This window comes from Phytophthora cinnamomi, assembly GCF_018691715.1.
Source record: "Phytophthora cinnamomi strain GKB4 chromosome Unknown Contig67, whole genome shotgun sequence".
NCBI classification, from domain to species: domain Eukaryota; phylum Oomycota; class Peronosporomycetes; order Peronosporales; family Peronosporaceae; genus Phytophthora; species Phytophthora cinnamomi.
In genome coordinates this window covers 118,363-139,099 of record NW_027151000.1, presented here as the reverse complement: position 1 = coordinate 139,099, position 20,737 = coordinate 118,363, and the positions used below count along the sequence as shown (strand labels likewise).

The 20,737-nt window shown below is 57.1% G+C and overlaps 8 protein-coding genes across 8 annotated transcripts; 6 read left to right on the top strand and 2 right to left on the bottom strand.

Moving 5' to 3' along the window:
• Positions 1–17: 17 nt before the first annotated feature.
• IUM83_09349 (amino-acid N-acetyltransferase) lies at positions 18–1,709 on the bottom strand (the record flags this gene model as incomplete). The annotated part of the gene is made up of 1 exon (XM_067933784.1): positions 18–1,709. The coding sequence occupies one exon, from the start codon at positions 1,707–1,709 to the stop codon at positions 18–20; it is 1,692 nt and encodes a 563-aa protein (XP_067786574.1).
• A 1,264-nt stretch (positions 1,710–2,973) lies between these two features.
• On the top strand, positions 2,974–4,484 carry IUM83_09348 (Poly(U)-specific endoribonuclease-C; the record flags this gene model as incomplete). The annotated part of the gene is made up of 6 exons (XM_067933783.1): positions 2,974–2,995; positions 3,072–3,298; positions 3,370–3,467; positions 3,535–3,679; positions 3,766–3,950; positions 4,025–4,484. 6 exons carry the CDS (start codon positions 2,974–2,976, stop codon positions 4,482–4,484), a joined length of 1,137 nt encoding a protein of 378 aa, XP_067786573.1.
• A 285-nt stretch (positions 4,485–4,769) lies between these two features.
• IUM83_09347 (uncharacterized protein) lies at positions 4,770–6,710 on the top strand (the record flags this gene model as incomplete). Its single annotated transcript, XM_067933782.1, has 3 exons — positions 4,770–5,780; positions 5,849–6,091; positions 6,168–6,710. The coding sequence occupies 3 exons, from the start codon at positions 4,770–4,772 to the stop codon at positions 6,708–6,710; spliced, it is 1,797 nt and encodes a 598-aa protein (XP_067786577.1).
• Positions 6,711–6,903: 193 nt separating this feature from the next.
• IUM83_09346 (actin) lies at positions 6,904–8,564 on the bottom strand (the record flags this gene model as incomplete). Its single annotated transcript, XM_067933781.1, has 9 exons — positions 6,904–7,160; positions 7,238–7,366; positions 7,441–7,486; positions 7,564–7,623; positions 7,696–7,850; positions 7,923–8,067; positions 8,128–8,236; positions 8,295–8,377; positions 8,454–8,564. The coding sequence occupies 9 exons, from the start codon at positions 8,562–8,564 to the stop codon at positions 6,904–6,906; spliced, it is 1,095 nt and encodes a 364-aa protein (XP_067786536.1).
• A 165-nt stretch (positions 8,565–8,729) lies between these two features.
• On the top strand, positions 8,730–10,771 carry IUM83_09345 (E3 ubiquitin-protein ligase TOM1; the record flags this gene model as incomplete). The annotated part of the gene is made up of 4 exons (XM_067933780.1): positions 8,730–8,866; positions 8,943–8,984; positions 9,064–9,219; positions 9,292–10,771. The coding sequence occupies 4 exons, from the start codon at positions 8,730–8,732 to the stop codon at positions 10,769–10,771; spliced, it is 1,815 nt and encodes a 604-aa protein (XP_067786507.1).
• A 1,371-nt stretch (positions 10,772–12,142) lies between these two features.
• On the top strand, positions 12,143–13,834 carry IUM83_09344 (putative HECT E3 ubiquitin ligase; the record flags this gene model as incomplete). Its single annotated transcript, XM_067933779.1, has 1 exon — positions 12,143–13,834. One exon carries the CDS (start codon positions 12,143–12,145, stop codon positions 13,832–13,834), a length of 1,692 nt encoding a protein of 563 aa, XP_067786506.1.
• Positions 13,835–15,816: 1,982 nt separating this feature from the next.
• IUM83_09343 (NEDD4 E3 ubiquitin-protein ligase WWP1) lies at positions 15,817–18,092 on the top strand (the record flags this gene model as incomplete). Its single annotated transcript, XM_067933778.1, has 4 exons — positions 15,817–15,947; positions 16,058–16,090; positions 16,166–16,333; positions 17,003–18,092. The coding sequence occupies 4 exons, from the start codon at positions 15,817–15,819 to the stop codon at positions 18,090–18,092; spliced, it is 1,422 nt and encodes a 473-aa protein (XP_067786557.1).
• Positions 18,093–18,451: 359 nt separating this feature from the next.
• IUM83_09342 (NEDD4 E3 ubiquitin-protein ligase WWP1) lies at positions 18,452–20,714 on the top strand (the record flags this gene model as incomplete). The annotated part of the gene is made up of 2 exons (XM_067933777.1): positions 18,452–18,582; positions 18,689–20,714. 2 exons carry the CDS (start codon positions 18,452–18,454, stop codon positions 20,712–20,714), a joined length of 2,157 nt encoding a protein of 718 aa, XP_067786575.1.
• Positions 20,715–20,737: the final 23 nt, after the last annotated feature.

Sequence of the window (20,737 nt, the reverse complement as noted above, 5' to 3'; positions counted from 1 at the left end):
ATTGGTAGCTCGCCGGCTTATTCCATCTGCAGAAGCAGCTCCTTCTCGTCCAGAGCCTTCTTCGTGCTGATGTCGCAAATGTAGACCTTCGACTTCCGCTTCAGGTCGACCTTCGCCAGCTTCGACGGAGGCAGGTCGTTCACCGTAGCCTCCACAAAGCCGCGCTCCAGGAACCAGTGCGCTGTTCGCGTCGTCATCACGAACAACTTGGTCACACCCATGGCTGCCGCCTTGCGCATGATGTATCCCAGCATGGCGTTGCCCTTGCCGAGGTTGCGGTAGGTCGGGTCCACGGCGACACAGCCCATCTCGGCAAAATTGTTTTCGTACGGCTGCAGTGTGCAGCAAGCGATGATCGCTCCGTCGCGCTCCACAACCGTGAAAGTGTCCACATTGCTCTCAATTTGTTCCTGGTCGCGCGACACCAGAATGTCATCGTCCAGCAAGGGTTGGATGAGACGCATGATGCTCACGATGTCGTTGGTGGTGGCCATGCGAATGCCTTCATACATGTGCTTGGTGATCATAAGACCTTCACCGTCGCGGGTGAAGAGCTCCTGCAGCAGGCCGCCATCCACGTGTCGACTGACCAGGTGCGAGCGCTTGACGCCGTTCACGCAGGCCTTGATGGACGCCTTCAGGTACAGCAGGAAGTCCCCGCTGATATCCGGGTTCTGGCGCGCCAACTCCACATATTGCTGCGCCTGCTCAACCACGAGGGTCTGCACCACCGAGTTGGATCGCGAGTCGACCAGCTCCTCGCCGTTGTGCATGAAGATGAGCTTGGCGCTCTCGAGCTGCACGGCACACTTGCTGGCCACCTGCTCCGAGAGGCAGTTGAAGACCTCGCCGCTGGCGCTGTAGCCGATGCTCGAGATGAGCACGATGTCTCCGTCGTCGAGCGCCGCGCGCACCTTCTCGACGTTCAGACGGCGCATCTCGCCCGTGTTCTTGAAGTCCACGCCTCCTCGGACGCCGAGCGGCTGGGCGGTGATGAAGTTGCCTGACGAGATGTTGATGGTGCGCGCTCGGCCGGGGGAGTTGACGATGCCGCGCCCCAGGTAGCTCTCGATCTGGAAGCGCACGGAGCCGGCCGCGTCCATGGCGCACTGCAGCTCCATGGGGCCGGTGATGCGCATGCCGCAGTCGAACCGCTGCGAGAGCTTGCGCAGCGCCAGCTGCCGGTTGAGCTGCGGGCGCGAGCCGGCCACCAGCACGAGCTTGACGCCGAACGTGTTGAGCAGCGCGATGTCGTGCATCACGGCGCCGAAGAGGTTGGACTCGACGAGCTGGCCGGGCAGGTGGATGACCATGGTGGTGCCCCGGTGGAAGTTGATGTAGGGCGACATGTCGCGGAACATGGCGGTGAAGGAGGACGGCCCCACGGTGGCCGTGGCGGCGCTGCTGCCGCGCTCGGCCTGCGGCGGCTGCTGCACGCGCAGACACTCGGCCGGCACCACGGGCAGGAAGTCGGCGAAGGCGGCCTGGTGGTCGTCCGAGGGCGGCGAGAGCCCCGCCAGCGACGCACTGCCGTGCGAGTAGCCGCCGCCGACGGGCTCCCTGACGGGCGCGGAGGGCGCCGCCGCCGCCTGCAGCGCCGCGCGAGAGGACGTGAAGACGCGCAGACTGCCCAGGGACGAGCGCGAGCGGCCGCAGGCGGACGAGAAGAGCAGTCTGCGCGAGTGCAGCACGCCGGGACGGACCCACATGGAGCTTGGCGGGGGCTTGGTCAGCAGGGCGGGGCGGGGAACTGCGCGCGGCGAGGCGAGAGCGAGTGTGGCGGCGGCCGGCACATCATTGCGCGCGAGGCTGAAGGTGGGTGGCCGAGGCAAAACCACTCTGTCTTTTTTTTGCCGACCCGATCACGTAGCCGCTCGCGACATGCATGCGGTCTGCCAGGGGCATCGGATGCCAGAGGCTTCTACTTAAGGGAAGTGATATAATGAAGATTATGGATACGAGGTTATGGAGAGTGGAGGGGGTTGAAGGCCCGTTACATAGGTACGGACACGGCGAAACCCCGCGACGGCAAGCATTGCGGGCTTTTTATTGTGGCTGCCAAAATGCTGTGGCTGCCAAAATGCTCGGGCCATCCAGGCAAAGGCAGGACATGGGGAGACCACACTCGGAAGCCCTGGAAGCGCGGCGCAGCGGTCTGGTGGAATCAGTAGCGTTGAAGGTGGCGCGGAACACGCGATCGTGCAGGGATGCCGCTCAGTGTTAAACCGGCTGCTTCAGTTCCATGGTGCCGTTGCCGCAGACTCGGCCTTCCATGTCATTTGGGCAGCATCGCAGGCTAAATCCATCTTTGCACGTCATGCACCCTCCGTGCGTTTCGATCCTGTATTTCGGTGTCGAGGAGCGTCCCAGCTCAGGAAGCGCGCCTGCAAGGCATCCATCCATCCGTGTTGCTTTTGCTGCCGAGTACGACAGCTGCGATGCGGCAGCATAGCGACAAAAGCGTCGCCGCCAACACGTCCCGCTTGCTTCACTTCCTGGGCACTGACACAAAAAAAATTGGCGAATAAACCTTTGCACCAAGGTTTCAAGCGCTTGCCCTGGCCCCAGCAACACGCAGCTTATGCTTATGCTTATGCTTATGGAAAGGCGAACGCCATCAGCTTAGTCCTAGGCTAAGACTCTTAGCTGCTAAGCCCCGTGCTTCCAGCGGATCAAACGCGAAAACGCAAGGCCAGCTCAAAAAAGTATCTTTGAAGATCCGCGGTCGGTGCCATAACGTGTACACATCCAACCGCCTGTAGCCTTCGGGCCCATAGTGTGTACGTCGAACTTCTGGCAGCAGTGTTTCCGGTGGCACGACGTCGCCCACGCCGGTGATTGGCTGAGCCAGCTGTATCATTTGCTCCAGCGCCGACTGACGACAGCGTGGGTGATAGTATCCGCTGCTGGACGTGTGCCATTTCCTCATTCCGCGATCGCCTGCAGACCCCCGAACGCCCCGCAGCCCGCAGAATGACCAGCGCCACCCCAACCTGTACGTCGCAAAGCAACGCCTTCATGTGATTTGCAGGGAGGAACGCTGACGCCTTCGATTGCTGCCGCGTGTGCAGTCGCCGAGCTCAAGAGCCTCTCGGCCGCGTGTAACAAGCTCTGGGAGCTGGACACCAACCGGCTGGAGCCCAACGTGCACTACGAGCTGAACCTGCAGGCCGGCAAGACCGCCTACGCCCGTGGCGATGTGGCGAGCGAGCCGCTCTTCACCTTCGTGGACCCGAGCGTCTTCGAGCGCCGCACGTACAAGCTGCTCTTCGACCTGCTGGACAACTACGAGCGCGAGGTGCGGCGGTTGCAGCTGGCTGTGTTACTGTGAGCTTGTGTTGCTGATATTGTATTGGCGCGGCCGCTCAGACTGGAATCCCGGAGCGGGTGACGCCGCAGGAGCTGGCTGAGAACAACGCGTTCCTGAACGCCGTGCTCGAGACGGCGCCCATGCGCTATGCGCACGCGTACGTCCACTTTGTTGGCTGGAACATGTTGTGCAATTGCTGCATCTGAGCGTGGTTGCCATTGCAGCTGGCTGGTGAAGAACAAGAAGTTTTCGGGTGATCTGCAGGATTTCAAGAAGAAGCTCGAGTTTATCTGGTTCGGACTCTACCGGCGCGAGGTGCGCAACGACTCGTCGGGCTTCGAGCACGTGTTTGTGGGCGAGGAGAAGAATGTGAGGCCGCGGTGTTTGTTTTCTGTTGTTTAGACGGTATGTGCTGTAGCTGACGGATTGCATTGTGTGCGGCTGTCGCTGAGCAGGGCAAGATCTGCGGCTGCCACAACTGGCTGCAGGTCTACAATGAGGAGCGCAACGGCCGCATCGACTACAGGGGCTACATCCGCCCCAAGCAGCGTGGGTGCAATTTCATGGAACCTCACAACAAGGAACAGCTCATTACCTTCCAGTTCCAGTGGGAAGACGAGATGAAGCCCGTTTCCACGAGGTGCGTCGGCCTTCGCCTTATTGCACTACAGTATATGTATCGTGCATCCAACTCAATGAATTTGTGTGGTGCAGTCTGATCGGAGTGAGCCCGGAGTTCGAGATGGCGCTGTACACGATGTGCTACCTCAACGGCCAGGAGAACAACCACGTGCAGCTGGGGCCGTACCTGTGCAACATCAAGTGCTTCAGTTTCGGCCGCGGCAAGGATACGAAGATCGGCACGGCCTTCCCGGAGGCACTGCCGCTAAACGAGAAGCAAGCCGCAACCAAGATCCAGGCCATTATGCGCGGTCGCCACGCGCGCGCTCAGAACCCGCACGGCCGTCGCCAAGCACCGCCTCCTCCTCCTGGGGCTGCCTGGGGCCCGCCTCCCGGAGGTGCGGCAGCCCCTCCCCCGCAGCCGACCCACTCTTCTGGAAACGCGTGGGCCAAGCCACTCACGAAACCCGCAGCTCCGGCGACCACCGCTGCTGCTGCTGCCCCTGCTGGTGCGAAGCCCACGGGTGCATGGGCCCAACCCCACAAGTGGTAGACGGATGACCCCCGAGAGCGACCGAATTGCATATAGTTCAGCATGCTGTCACGCTGCGCTGCAGACCGACCGACAGCTTCGTGTAGATATGTAGCCTAACATGAGACGTCGACACTTTGCCGCGCCGCCGCTATCCGTTTTTGACGCGTCCCGAATTGCCGCGATGGTTTCACAACCGAAACGCGGCTTGATCCGCGCGCCCCTCCGTTCCTCCAGCACGCGCTCAGTGGAGCAGTTTCGACGGCGGTAGGCAAGCACCTGAGAGTCGACGTGATCACAGCGACGATGGAAGCCAAAGGCGAGGACGACCGTACTCAGACCATGCACAAGCGTCCGTCCAAGGCGCTGGCCGACGAGGCCGACATCAGCGCGGACGAGTCTGGAGCCCCGACGCCCGAGGTGGTGGCCCTTCGTCACGGATACAACCAGACGTACATCGTCCGGTCCAGCAAGAACAACCTCCATGACGTTCTCTTCCGCTGCGGGAATTGGTGCTACAGCGGGAAGGTCGACTTGGGCAGTGCCGACCTGGAGCTCGCCGACCTGCCGGTAGTCGTTCCAGCGCTGCAGAAGCAGCAAGCCTCGTTGCAGTATCTCTGTGAGTGGAAGGCCATGCCCGCGACGTCTCAGTACTCAGCACCTCTGGAGACGTTGTACGACGTGTATGACTTCATCGGCGCAGAGCTCTCGAGCGAGCGCATCGAGCGCAAGTTGATGAAAGCTGCAGAGGAGCACTCGTGGGTGGATGGAGACGACGACAGCAACTCGAGAACCTTTTTCGAGCTGCAAAGCGGTGGCTACGAGTGCTTTGACGGCATCGATATCGTGGCTAGCAAGACCTTCGTGCGTGGCCTGGTGCTTCTGGTGATCTACTACCAACGCAGTTTCTACGTCGTGCTGCAGGCGGCAGACGGCGAGCAACCGCTACTGGATGTTCGCTTCCCAGATCTGTCTGCTCATTTGCAGGGCATCCACTTGCAGACATACCGTGACGACGACTGCAGCAACATGAAGAAGCTGACGCTGTGGCAGGCAGCGAATATCGGTAAACACCAGAGTCCTCCGAAACCACTAAAGGTGCAGTGCAAGGATGTGAGTGGCGCAGGCTACAACCAGACCTTCCTCATCCGGCGTACACCTCGTACCGAGGGATCAACGAATACTCCGAGTTTGCGCGAGGTGCTCTTCCGATTCGGTAATTGGTGCTATAATGGTCACGTTGACCTAGGGCCCAAGCTCGAATTGTCCGACATTCCGATCATTATTCCCATGCTCCGACGGCAGCAGAGTGCCCTGGTAAGTTGAATTGCCTTAAATCATGCCATCGACAGCATTCATAACTGTGTTCGTTGCTGTGCCTGCAGACCTTTATGTGCGAAGTGTCCAAGATGCCAGCGACTTCGCTGTTCACGCCCTCAATGGAGCATCTAGCCGAAATTGTTCCTGCCATACAGGAGGAAATGTCCAAGGCAGAGCAATTCGTGCAGACCTTGGCACACTCTGGTGGATCCTTTGTCAACGGCACAGGGAACGTGGGAAGCTGGCTCGAGGATGATAACGTCGAGTGCTTTTTCGAGATTGCAATGGACAAGTGCGCTGCATTCCAGGTGAGTTCACAGTCGTAAAGTACTACGAGTTGAAAAACAGTTCGTGCCACTCACTCGTTTTCTTGCTATTCTCTAGGACGTGGAGGCGATTGCGAGTAAGATTCACGTAGGTGGCGTTGTGCTTGTGCTGCTTTACTACGACTACACTTTCTACGTCTATCTCGAAAATGGTGAGGAAGAGCAGCCATTGCTAGACACCAATTTCCCAGACGTTTCTCTGCAGAAGGAGGGCATTCAGTTGAAAACGTACCGCAATGGTGTGCGAGGGTGTGACGAGCTGCGACGCATTAGTCTATGGAAGGTCGAGAATGAGTTCACCGACGAGGACGAGGAGGAAGACGCAGCAGCAGTCGACTGCATCACTTCTCGTAACAAGGGCCAATTCCGAGCCGACTCCAAGGAGGAACAGCGGCGTGAGGAAGACGTTAAATCACCGGGAGATTCAGACGCAAAGGTGGTGAAAGAGATGCAGCCGCGCAAGTCTGCGCTACCACATCACGTTGCCCCATTGAAACGGCCCAGTGGTGCAACCATGACCCTGAAGGGCATGCCTGATCTTAATATGAAGGCACCATGGGATGATACCGGAAAACCACTCGGAATGCGTACGAGCAAGTAACTAAACCATTGACCGCTAGCGCGATAGTATTGCGCACAAATGAAGCACGATGCGATCTTGATACTTGAAGTCGTACCACTTACCAAGCCATGATAGTTGATGTATCGAATCCTCATAGTGAGCAATTCCGGAAGTAGGAAATACACTTAGCTTTCAACCATTCTTCACTTTCAACTTGGCGCTCAGCAAACTTTTAAAATTCATCGTCGGCAACAGTGAGCCAGTCGGGGATGCTGGTGCCTCCCGAGCTACTGTACTCTTGCGAGGAAATCGCCGAAACCCGCGCGCTTTCAGTGGCGGCATAAATTGAGCCACCGACCCACGCAAGCACATTCCGAGGGAAGTATGTTTGAACAAGCTGTGCACGGTCTACAGCAACTGAGGCAGAAGCGAATTCGTTGTCGTGATGGAGCGACTCCCGGACTTCAGCCACGATACGATGCGCCAAGCCTGGCAAACAAATAAAAAAAAATCAAATAGATCAGCACAGCGACCAACAATTACCCCCCCCCCCGAGATCTAGCTACCTGGAATCATAGCGGTTCCCCCAACAAAGAGCAGGTTTTCCAGCATTGCAGCCCTCACGTCAAGCGGGGCCTTCTTCAACACTTGAACAATGCCGTCGACAATCGAGCTTCCATCCGTGCTTTCATCGCCTGCGCGACAATAGGACACGAATGATTAGTGCACACAGTACTGTGGGTCAGCAGGCAATGAGAAAAAAACATACCTAGCAGTAATTGCTCCACAGCTCCTGTGCGCAGACTACCAGGGACCTGTTAACAGAAACGCACGTAGCTTTACAATTAATATCTCTGCGCAAGCAGCGCCTGATTTTCTGCTGACAACCGACCTGTAGCACATCGTTATCGTGGGTCTGAAACTTTGCATCGACAACATTTGGTAGTGGATCCTGCGCATTAAAGCACAACGTTAGCCCAAACAAAACATCACCATAGCAGCATAGCTGCACTCAGTGCTATACCTTTTGCTGGGCAAAGCACGCCCGCTCAAGGACGTCCTCTGCCATTGCCTCCGTCACTGGCGAGGCGATCTTAGAGCCATCCATCGGCTGGTCTTGAGCAGCATTAAGCTCTTTCTGAATCAGCTCGCAGCAGATCCGACTTCCAGCAGGTACAGCTACAGCAAACACAAGCAAAGGCATCAGTATTGCCGACCCCCCCCAAAACAATAATCGTACTCAGACCTTACTTTCATAAAGGTAAGGCAGGGGGATGCCCTTGAACACCGGAAGCAACCTTGTCTCCGCCCACCCACAGTCCACCACCAGCGCCGTGTGGTTGGCCGTAGCATACAGCACTGCCAGCATCGACGGCACCAACGTCACCGCAGACGCCTAAAGCAAAATACACTCTTAGGCCACCCACCCACCACCCTTAACCCGACGACCACCTACCTTCATGACATCGAAGAGCAGGTTCAGCAGCGTCTCTCGGAACACGCGAGGCAGCAGCAGATCCTCGCACACCACGAAGCGCCGACGCGTCGGATTCACCAGCAGCAGACTGCAAAGCGTCAGCTCCCCCAACACCAATGCAACCCATGAGAACCACCGCGACTCACTCGAAGCACAGGGCGTGCAGCTTCGGGTACAGGTACTGGCGCCAGTCTGCGGCGCTCAGGGGCTTGAGCAGCATGTCGCCCACCTGGTCACACACGGATCCGTACGCTTGTATCAGCAGCCAGGCGCTCAGCACCGATGACGCTAGCAGGCACACGCACCTCCCATCGCGTCACGCAGCGAGGTGCGCGTTCACCGGAAATGCCGCAGCGGGCGTAGCGCGCGCCCAGCTCCAGCACCAGCGCGCTCTTGTCGCTCAGCGCGGCGCTCATGGTCGAGTATATTGTGTAAGTCAATGAGGAGCAACAATAACCTCGGTTGAGTGGCACATACAGCATGTAAGACATTCAGTTAAGTGACGGTCGAAAGTGGTGATTATGCTCGAGTTGAAGCCGCCTGCCGAGCGAGAAGCTCCGGAAGAGAGAGGCGAGTGAGCGATGGCGGAGCTGCTGGTGCTGCTCATCGTGGCCTCGCAGGTGACGCTGTACCTGCTCATCGCCTACATGTTCCGCGCGCTGCAGCGCAAGTACCGCCAGCGCAGCGTCAGCGAGCTGCAGCAGGCGCTGATCGCCAGGCAGGCCGCGGCTGCTCCAACCTGTGGGCTGGTGCTGGGCAGTATCTGACTGTTGTGGTGTGGGTGTTCGCTGCAGGGAGGAAGCGACTGGGGAACACCGCGTCGACATTGCAACGCTGTGCGTGGAGAGAGTGTTGACACTTGACTAGTACACGGTGCTGACTGGGACGGGGTTGTGCTGCCTTTGGGCCTTACAGAGAGGCGGAGGAGGAGGTCGTGCGCTGCCGAGTGTGCGCCTTCGCCAACACGCAGCGGTTCAGGTTCTGCGTCCTTTGCGGCGAGAAGCTGAAGCTGTCGCCGACGGAGAGAGCGCGAGCGAGAAGCCCGCTCACTGCGCGACAGCTGCGTGCGAGGTCGGCACTTGGTCGTTGGCTGTGGCGTGACCAGTACTTATTTGCACTGTGTGTTTATATGCTGGGTAGTAGGCGTCGGTCGGAGTGGCGGCGTGAGATGAAGTGTGGAGAGGTCTTTTGGCACCGTGAGGCGACCCAGGAGTGTTTCCAGTACCCTGGATACGTGCCTGTCTTCTATAGAGAAGCAGGCGACAGTGCCGAAGCAGCAGAAGCGGAAGGGGTTCTACATGTAGAGCCGCCGTATGGAGAGCCTGGGTGGATGACTGCCAGGTTGCAGAATGAGACGAGGCTCATGAAAATCCAGATCGTGCCTGCGGAGCAAGCGAGCGCCCTCGAGTTCGCGACCGGGGCGCCTTCGTCACGGAACGTCGACATCAAGGGATTCTTAGACCTGTCCAAAGAAGACTTCCCTACGAAGTTCGCGCATTTTGTGACGTGTACTTCCTCCCTGATTGTACCAGCAGAGTTGGAAGTCCTGAAGCTGTTCCTGCGTCGCGAACACGTGGTGGAAGAATCGATGGAATATTTTTGCTGTATGGATGACAACGATACTCGCGCGGTGGTGCGAATCGATTTTGCAGATGAGACTGCTGTAGACGCTGGCGGTGTACATCGTGAGTGGTTCACGCTTGTGACGGAGCTGATGATTGATCCAGCGCTGGGCGTATTTACTTGTACAAATCATGAATCCCAGACGTATTTCTTCAACACAAACTCTAGAGAGGAGATCGGTGAGGAGCACCTCGCGTACTTCTTCGCAGTGGGGCGTCTCGTCGGCCGTGCCCTGCTAGATGGTGAAGTTATGGGTTTTCATTTTGCACCTGCACTACTGAAAATCGCCCTTGGCATTCCCCTCACTTTCCGCGACTACGAGGACTTAGATCCGACAACGTACAAAAGTCTGCTGTGGATGCTGGAAAATGACGGGGCTGACACGCTAGGGCTAGACTTCACGGCATCGAGAAGGGGTGCAAAGGGTGATGTGGTGACTGTGGAGCTGGTGCCAAATGGAGGAGACATCCTGGTGACGGATGCCAACAAGCACTCATTTGCGGAGCATTGGCTACAGTACTTCTTGCTGGAGAGTGTTTCAGACCAGTTGTACGTATTTCTGAAAGGCTTGTACCAAGTGGTTCCGCGGCAAATTCTCATGCTCTTCGACGTGGAAGAGTTCGACTACGTGCTATGTGGCTGCGACACCATCGACGTGGCGGACTGGGAGCTACATACGAGGTGCTCGAGAAATCTGACGGGGACGAGAGTTCTTCGGTGGTTCTGGGAGCTCGTTCGAGATATGAACCCCGAGTGCCGCCGTCGACTGTTGCAGTTTGCTACAGGGTGCTCGCGAGTGCCGATCGGGGGCTTCCGACACCTGACCAGCCACGACGGTCAGATCTGCCCGTTCACTTTGAAGGGCGTGCACTCTGCGTACATCCGAAGCCACGCGTGCTTCAACCGGTTAGACCTGCCGCTTGCATCGACTCGCGCGGAGCTCAAGGAGGTGCTTTACGCCACCCTCAGCACGGAGACGTACGGGTTCACGACAGCGTAGTCAACAGCGTAGACTTCTTCGCGTAGTAACATTATTTGCTGGCGCAATGCTACCTTGCAGTGCGGATCACCCGGATACAGGAAGTCCGGGAATCTGGTACATGTACAATTTCGCAGCAACAGCGCAAGCTTTGCGACAACGTAAGACGCCGCTTGGTCGTCATCAAAAATTGAAAAAATCCCGACGCCACGCCAATCGCTCTCAGAATCGCTAACAGCAGGATTGATCGCTTTTCCGAATGTCGGGCCTTTTGTCGAAGACATCCTGTCGCTGACTACGAGAACAGAGGGCGTTCCGGAACAGCAGCAATGTTGCCAGCATGTTGTTCTCGTCGAACAGGAGCTCCGCCTTGGTGCTGTATTTCTGCTTTCCACTGGAAAGTTTCCGGTGCAACCGATATTACATGCCAAACGCAGCACTCGAAGCTGCAGCAGAATTGCTGGTGGGAAGCCAACCCCCGGCAAAACGTAAACCGAGTGCCTTCAAGTGCTTTGCCGTCATCGAGACTCTGGACGAGAGGTCTAGGTAAAGGGTGCATAATCACAAGCTGTGGATATTGGAGAGGGCAAGTGCGGTGCAGGTCCCGTGCGGTTCAACCTGAAAGCAGTCAAACTTGCGACTTGGGATGCAACCTCACTTCGAGGCGGGGCTACCTGCAAGTTGGAACAAACAGCACAGCGGCGACAGGCCGGCCAGCAGGTCTGAAGCAAACCGCGCACTAATGTTTCGCGCTAGGGCTGCTGGCAAAATGTCGCTTCAACGAATGTCTGCGTAATCCCCATCCGACGGAATCCGTAGCGAATCGCAGCAGCTGGGTCGTGACTTGCCTTTTGTATGTGGAGAGTGATGGGCAGATCCCTTGAGCGTGTGACTGACTTGCAGTCTTCGATCACCGGCGGCCGAACGCCCGAACGCTCTCGCACTCGAGGACTCGCCGGACTGCACGGAACGATGGACGGCGACGGCGACGGGACCACGACCGAGGCGTCGATGCTGTACCAGGGCATCGGCATGCTGCTGCTGTGCGTCATCTTCTTCGTGGTGTGGCTCATGGCGTGCCGGCGCAACCGGCACCTGCTGGACATGGAGGTGCCGCTGCTCTCGGGCGAGTCGGTGGACCACCGCATCGACGCCGCCACGCGCGAGGCCGAGGCGGGCTTCACGGCGTGCGCCAGCTGCGAGTTCGAGAACTTCAAGCGCTTCGACTACTGCGTGCTGTGCGGCGACAAGCTGCCGTCGCTGTCCATGGCCACGGCCGAGGACGACGGCGGCAGCAGCAGCGACGAGGACGAGCAGCCGTCGGCGCGCGCCGTCAACGTGGTGGCCAGCGACGCGCGCCCGTCGGTGCTGCTGTCCCCGCGGCCGCGCAAGATGTCGTCGCTCAGCCGCCAGCAGCGCCGCGCGCGGAACCGCCGCGAGTGGAGCCGCAAGCTCGACGTGGAAGGCAATTTCTTCTGGTACAGAAGCGGCGGCGGCGGCAACCTGCCGGCCAGCAGCGACGCGGACGCGCTCATGCCCGGATACACGGTGCGGTTCAAGTTTCCGGAGGAGAAGGAGCAAGAGAAGCAGGGAGAGCAAGAGAAGCAGGAAGAGCAAGAAGGAGAAGAAGGAGAAGACGGAGAACAGCAAGTGGAGCAACGGACCAGTGAGCACGAAGAGCAACAAGAGCAGCAGCAACCACCGGAGCAGGAGCAGGCGGCGGACACGGAGCTGGTGCTGACTGTGGAGCAGCCGAAGGACGACAAGGAGAACGCCGACGAGCCCAAGCCTGAGCTTCCCACGGACGTGCAGCTGGAGCTGGTGGAGGCGTCCGCGTCGGACCCGGCCGAGTTTGCCACGGGCAAGGCGAAGCTGGCGCACGCGGGCGCCGAGAGGAGGAAGGAGGCCGTGTCTTTGGCGGAGAGCGACTTCCCATCCAAGTATGCGCACTTTGTCGTCAGCACGGCGTCGCTGATCGTGCCGGCGGAGGTGGAGTTCCTCAAGCTGTCGGTGCACCGCGACTACATGCTTGAGGAGTCCATGGACCACATGTACTGCATTCAGCCGAAGAACCTGCGCTCTTTCATGCGCATCAATTTTCTGGACGAAAGTGGCGTCGACGCTGGTGGCGTGCACCGCGAATGGTTCATGCTCGTGAACGAGCTGCTGGCGTCGCCGACGCTTCAACTGTTTAAGTGCACGAACAAAGCCGACCAGAGCTACTTTCTCAACCCGCAGTCGCTTGCCGAGGTGGGTGAGGACCACCTGGCCTACTACTTTGCCACTGGTCGATTGATTGGCCGGGCACTGCTGGAAGGTGGAATCTGGGGCTTTCATTTGGCACTGCCGTTGCTGAAGATAATTTTGGGCATGCCGGTCACTTTTGCCGACATGGAGTTCCTCGACCCAGAAACCTACCGCAGTCTGCAGTGGTTAATGGACAACGACGGTGTGGACGATCTTGGACTTGACTTCAGTATCATCGAGCAAGTGAACGATTCCGAGAAGGTCGTGGTGGACCTGATTCCCCATGGACGGAACGTGACCGTCACGGACGCGAACAAGCGCGAATATCTGAACCGCCGATTCCGATACGTGCTGTTCGAGAGTGTGGCAGACCAGATGTACGCGTTCTTGAAGGGATTGTACGAAATCATCCCACGCGATATGCTGATGACCTTCGACGCAGAAGAGTTCGACTACCTGCTGTGCGGCTCCCCCGAAATTGACGTGACGGACTGGGAGGCGCACACCGTGCAATCCCCCAATCTTGAGGGTGCTACCGTGACCCGCTGGTTCTGGGAGATCGTTAGGCAAATGCCGAACGAGTACCGCCGGCGCCTTCTGCTGTTCGCGACGGGATCCGCCTGCGTCCCGCTGTCGGGTTTTGGTGGCCTCACTAGCTACGACGGCCGACTGTGCCCATTCACCCTCAAGGGCGTGCCGTACCGAACGACGCAGTACATTTCGAGTCATGCGTGCTTCAACCGACTGGACTTGCCGCTGTATCACAGCAAGAAGGAGCTGAAGAACATGCTGTACGCCACCCTCGACACCGATCTCACGGGTTTCACGACAGCATAACGTCGGCATCATCGGGCACCACATTTTTACTTCCGTGGAGCTTAAAACTCTAGTATCAAACACAAACCTATTGTAAACAGCAGTCATAGGTAAATTTTGCTAAATAATTATCGTTGCTTCTGTACGAAACCATTGCCGTGTTGAATGGAACATCCTGGTCCTTGTCGCCCGCTGCTACAAACATGTTGCTCTGGTTGCAGCGGCAGACGTCTACTGAAAAGGTATCTTTGATGTAGCAACCCAGAGGTCAACGATACAAACTTAGTTACTACAGGATCTCTAATGCACCTTTGCATGAGCTGACCTCCGTTGTTGATTCGAGCTTTGTCGAACGGCTACCATTGGTAGGCAAGCAGCGTTGCCTCGAGTGGATATGGGCCCCGGCTCAGCTAGTGCTGTGCGGTCCAAACTGTACCACATGATGAGCAATGCAGACTCAAGTCGAGATTCTCTACTGCATGCATAAGGGTTTCCAAGGTGGATACAAGCAGTGCACGGCATGTCGCTTCGAAGACTTCAAGCGATTCCAGTTCTGCGCGATCTGCGGTGAGTCACTCGTGGAGACTGTCGGCGCTGATGAACACGACGACGACGGCGCCACCAAGGGGAAAACGAGTGTACGCTCTGTGCTGTGTACCAACTTCATCGTCGACGCTGGGGGGCTTCACCGTGACTGTTAAACGAGATGCTCGTGGAACCTGCCCACGGTCTATTCGTGTGCACCAACAAGAGTGAACAATCGTGCATCCTGACACCCTGCTCGGATCCAGGCACACTGCCGCATCAACTGCTGCAGTTGTTTGCTGCAGGTCGATTGCTTGGCCGGGCCTTGCTTGATGGTTCAATGCTGTGCTTTCACTTAGCAGCTCCTCTGCTTAAGCTGGTCTTGGGGTACCGCTCGGTTTCGAGGCTTTGGAGGACTTGGACCAGGAAATGTTCAAGAGATTGTGTTGGCTGTTGGAGAACGACAACGTAGATGCACTGGGACTCGACTGCAGTGTAGTGATGAAAGCTAGAGGGTTTACCGAGACGTCGAACTAGCACCATAGTTGTTACCGACAGCAACAAGCGCGACTACGTCAAGCGTGAGTGGCAATACTGCTGGTGGAGAGCGTGGCACCGCAGCTACAGGTATTCTTGCGGGGTCTTTACGAGGTCATCCCATGCAACCTACTGCTCCTGTTCGATCCCGAAGAGCTCGACTTCCTCTTATGCGGCTCAGACGAAATCGACGTCGATGACTGGGAGCGCAACACCAACTATTCGAACGAGTTGCACCATCATCATGCCCGGAAGTTGTTTTAGGAGCTAGTGCGCGAGATGCCAAATGAGAGTATCGCCGCCGCTTGCTTCAGTTCTCGACGGGATCGTCGCGCGTGCCACTGGGTGGCTTGAGCGCTTTAACGAGCTCCGACGGCCGCCTGTGTCCGTTCATTCTAAAGGCTGTGCCGCTGGAGAGCGGCGGGTACATCCGCAGCACGCGTGTTTCAACCGTTTGGATTTGCCGCTGCATTTTGGGCGCGACACGATGAAGATGGTGCTGTATGCGATGCTGGACACGCAGGTGTACGGCTTTACGATGGATTGACGGAAGCAGCTTCACTTATACGTCGGATACGTAGCGAAATGTTCGTTTTGAAAAAATAAAAATGCTTTTCTCTATAGACACAGACACCGAACCTCAAGATCACACTATCGCTGCACCTAGAATGAAGTCACCGTGTGCCTGTGCGCGGACAACAAAAGAATACCACGATGACTTGGAGCGGTACATGTATCCACCTGTGACCGCACCGCGCTCCACGAAAGACCTTCCCCCCTTCTTCGTCCATTACATTTCGACAGTAGTTTACACCTCGACTGAACACTTCTGTGATCTTGGTGGCTACATCTGGTTGCTTGCTTGACAGCCCTCAGGCCGAGATGTCCTCTGCGTGGACACTCTCCGATTCGCGCACGATAGCGTTCAGCAAGTGTCCGCGATGTCTGTGGGCGTGACCATCGCCGTGGCGTCCGCAGTCGCGCTGGCCTTGGCCCTGTGCTTCGGATGGATGGCGCGACGGTCGTTCAAGCAGTTCGAGCACGAGGCGGAGCTGAATCTGCCGCTTATCGAGTGCGTACTAAGCGCCGGCAGTAACGGGTGGCGGTGTGGACCCGCTATCGCCCGGGTGTGTCATAAATGCTTGCATTTTCTAATGGTTATCGGTTGTTCGCATCATTCAGCTCGGAGGATCGACGTTTGGATGCAGCACTAAGGTTGGTCTCCGTTCAAGGGTGGGGGAATGGCAGTAGATCTAACGTTTTGTGTGTTGTCACGTTATGTGCGTGAAGAGATGCAGAAGAAGGGTACAACACCTGTGCAGTCTGCGCTTTCGAGAATTTCAAGCGTTTTCGCTTTTGCATGGTTTGCGGGGGACCGATTGTGGAGGAGCCAGAGGACGAACAAGGCGGTGAAGCCTCGGCAAAGAAGGAGAGGACATCGATAAAGTCATCGCTTCGGTACATTTTTGGAGGAAAAGGTCATGCGGGATTGACACCTTCTCGACTACTGCATGCACAACAAACGACTCGCCGCCGCCTGCGAGCGCAAAAGCGAAAGGAATGGACACGTAAGCTCGATGTGGAAGGACGAGTGTATTGGTTTCGGGACGGCCGGTATGTTGCAGGTGATACCCCCGCTACAGCATTTGTTGCTGAGTTTGAACCCAGACAAGCATTAAGAATTTCACAGGCAATCGAAAAGAATTTAATGGCGGAAAAACTCTCTGGGGACACCACATTTTTGGGGGACCCTCACCCAGGCGATGAAGTTGATGCTCCAACTGGACAATGCTCCCCGGTGCCAGACTCACAACTGGTTGGAAACAGTGATCAAGTATCCGATCGGCCAAGTCCGTGCCGTCCCTCCGTCGGGCCCGTTGAAGAACGGGTTTCAACGCTAACGAAAAGCGTATCCGAGAAGCGCTGCAGGTTCATACCGACATCAGAGCCTGAAGTGGATGCATCGAAGCTGCCTCTTGATGTCGAGATCGGGCCAAGTCGTACGGCTTTGAAAATTTGCACGTCCACATCTCTGAATGAGTCGATGACACTGGTTGGCAAGGACTTTCCCTCCAAGTACGCGCACTTTGTGATGACTGCTTCGGCCCTGCTGGTTCCTGCTGACAGGGAACATTTACGTCTCAATGTGAAGCGTGAAAGCGTGTTTAGAGATTCGATGGAATCCCTCGCCATTATCCCGCTTCGCAATGTGCATTCGGTACTGCGCATCCATTTTATTGACGAGAAAGGTGTCGATGCCGGAGGGTTGCACCGCGAGTGGTTTGTAATGCTCAACGAGGCCCTTGTAGAGCCGGCGCATGGGCTCTTCGTTTGCGCTAACAAGAGCGAGCAAACTTTCTCCCTGAGCCCATGCATTGATCCTGACATGCTACCGCAACAATTGCTGCAATTGTTCGCGGCTGGCCGACTGCTTGGACGTGCACTTCTTGAGGGCTCCATGCTGTGCTTTCACTTGGCGCCACCTCTGCTAAAGCTGATACTAGGCTACCCGCTTAGTTTTGAAGACCTGGAAGACCTCGATCCGGAGGTTTATACAAGCCTTCGCTGGCTGCTCGACAACGATGGCTCGGATGCATTGGGACTCGACTTCACGGTTACTGTTAAAGACGGAGACCATTACCACGACGTCGAGCTAGTGCCTGGCGGGAGTGAAATTGCCGTCAATGATGACAACAAGAGCGAGTTCGTGGAGCGCAAGTGGAAGTACCTGATGGCGGAGAGTGTCGAACCGCAACTGCAGGTTTTCCTTCAAGGGCTGTACGAGATCATTCCTCGGGAGTTGTTGCTGCTGTTCGACCCGGAGGAGTTCGATTTCCTGCTGTGCGGCTCCAAAGAGATCGACGTGGACGACTGGGAGCGCAACACCAAGCATTCCAAAGTGCTGTACCACCACCGAGCGCTCGGATGGTTTTGGGAGCTGGTGCGCGAGATGCCGGACGAGTATCGTCGGCGCTTGCTGCAGTTCTCGACGGGTTCATCGCGTGTACCGCTGGGCGGGTTCAGCGCGTTGACGAGTTACGACGGTCGCTTGTGCCCGTTCACGCTGAAGGCCGTGCCCCTGGTTGGCGACGGGTTCATCCACAGCCACGCGTGCTTCAATCGATTAGACTTGCCGCTGCACGTGGTGCGGGAGGAGCTCAAGGCGGTGCTGTACGCCATGCTGGAGACGGAAGTGTACGGCTTCACGACGGACTGACCGTGGCTTAGAAGTGTCCGTCGTGCGCAAAGTCAATGAAATGAATTCTTCTCTCTGTCCAGCGCAACTTGCAACACTGCTGTTGCCTAGTACTCTGTGGTCGATGATCGGCGGACGGAGCGTCGAGTAATCGGAGCATCCTTTCGGTGTACGGTCCGGTTCAGACCCTACACTCATCCTGCTGTACCGCCACTTGGTGGCGCAAAAGTGTAGGCCTCTCGTCCCAGTTACCTTAATTGTAGTATCAAATGTGTACGTATGGTGAACACTTATGCGTTTAGCGAATCAGAATGACGGTAGCTGCTGCTCGACGGGCGCCACATGCGACCGCCACACTCGGATTCGACCGCAGAGCCGCCATGGAGGCCGTGCTGGGCTTCCTCGTGGTGCTCGCGATCGTGGCGCTGCTCTTCTTCTTCCTGTCCATGCTGGCCAGGCGCGCGTACATGCGTCGCCAGCGGTCCCTGGAGCTGCACGCGCCGCTGCTCGAGTGCGTCACAAATGAAGCTTTTGCAGACTTTCTTACATTGCTGCATTACAGAAGACTAACGCTGAGGCCTTTGCTGCAATGTAATGCACTGCACTGCACTGCGCAGCTTCGACGACCGCCGGCTGGACGCAGCGCTGAGGGACGCAGAGGAAGGCTTCAACGTGTGCTCGGAGTGCGGCTTCGAGAACTTCAAGCGCTTCAAGTTCTGCACCGTGTGCGGGGAGGCTCTCGTCGAGCGAGACGGCGACGCTGCTGCTGCAGACAAGAAGCGGTCGACGCGGCTGTCGCTGTTGCCGCTGTTCAAGCGCGAGAGTAGGGTGGAGCTGGTCACGGCGACGCACTCGGTGCAGACAAGTCGTCGCCTTGCACGAGCTCAACGGAGGAAGGAGTGGACAAGGAAAGTGGACGTCGAAGGACGTGCATATTGGTTTCGGGATGGCCGGTGGGGGGATACACAGTTTGCAGGCTTTGTGGTCAGGTTCTTGGTTGTAGACGGTGGGCCTCTGGATTTGGCGATGGATCGGCGACCGACGACACCGTCGCTGGAGGACGAGAAGTCTATGTCGGAAGGACACTCCACAGTTGCCTCAGGAGAGGTGGCGTCGCCGAGATCTTCGTTACCGTCTTCGGCGTCTGTATCGCAGCGTGGTGGCGTGGAGGCCTCTACCAGTACGGACACCACAGAACCAGAGCCAGAACAAGAGCGCACTACTGCGGAAAATGCAGATGGTAGAGACCAAACAAGCCGTCAACATTCGTTGCTGGGATCGGTTGAAGAGTGTATCGCCGGCCTGGTACGAGACGCCCAGACGCAGCACGCGGTCCTCACAGTTGCGTCGGACCCAGCACTGGTTGCCTCGAAGCTCCCCCTCGAGCGTGAGTTCGGGGTGAATGCCGAACAAAGTAACACCCGAGGGGAGACACCAACACCGCCGGCATCAACGCCTATGTCTGAGACGATGGCACTTGCCTCTAAAGATTTCCCGTCAAAGTACGCCCACTTCGTGACGGCAACGTCGGCACTACTAGTTCCTGCGGAAAGGGAGCATTTACGGCTGAATGTGGAGCGGGCGAACGTTTTCGCAGACTCAATGGAGTCGCTGGCAATTATTCCACTCAAAAACGTGCATTCTGTACTACGCATCAATTTCCTAGACGAGAGCGGAGTTGATGCTGGAGGGCTGCATCGTGAGTGGTTCGTCCTTCTGAATGAAATGCTCGTGGATCCTGCCCATGGGCTGTTCGTCTGCACCAACAAGAGCGAGCAAACGTATTTTTTGAGCCCGTGTTCAAATGCGGATCTCCTGCCAGACCAGCTACTGCACTTGTATGCGACCGGTCGGCTTCTTGGTCGCGCACTATTAGAAGGTTCAATGATGTGCTTTCACCTGGCGCCTCCTTTGCTGAAGCTGATGTTAGGCTACCCGCTTAGCTTTTCAGACTTGGAAGACATCGATCCCGAAGTGTATACGAACATGCGATGGCTGCTCGAAAACGACAACGTGGATGCGCTAGGACTTGATTTTGTCGTGACTGTAAAGGATGGAGGTCGTTACCGTGATGTCGAGCTTGTACCCGGCGGTAACACTATCCCTGTCACAGATAGCAACAAGCGCGATTACGTGGAGCGCAAGTGGCAATACTTGATGGTGGAAAGTGTGGCGCCGCAGCTGCAGGTCTTTCTTCACGGCTTGTACGAAATTATTCCAAAGGATCTGCTACTCTTGTTCGACCCTGAGGAACTCAACTTTCTACTCTGCGGCTCCGATGAGATTGACGTCGACGACTGGGAGCGCCATGCCAAGTACTCGGAAGACTTACACCACCACAGAGCACTCAAATGGTTCTGGGAGCTTGTGCGCGAGATGCCAAACGAATACCGCCGCCGCTTGCTGCAGTTCTCGACGGGCTCTTCACGTGTGCCGCTGGGTGGCTTTAGGGCATTGACGAGCTACGATGGTCGCTTGTGCCCGTTTACATTGAAAGCAGTGTCACTGGTGGGCGATGGATTTGTTCACAGCCACGCGTGCTTCAACCGGCTTGACCTCCCACTGCATGTTGTGCGCGAAGAGCTGAAAGCGGTGTTGTACGCGGTGCTGGAGACGGAGGTATATGGATTTACGACGGACTGATCCAGGATAATGGCGATGTTGGC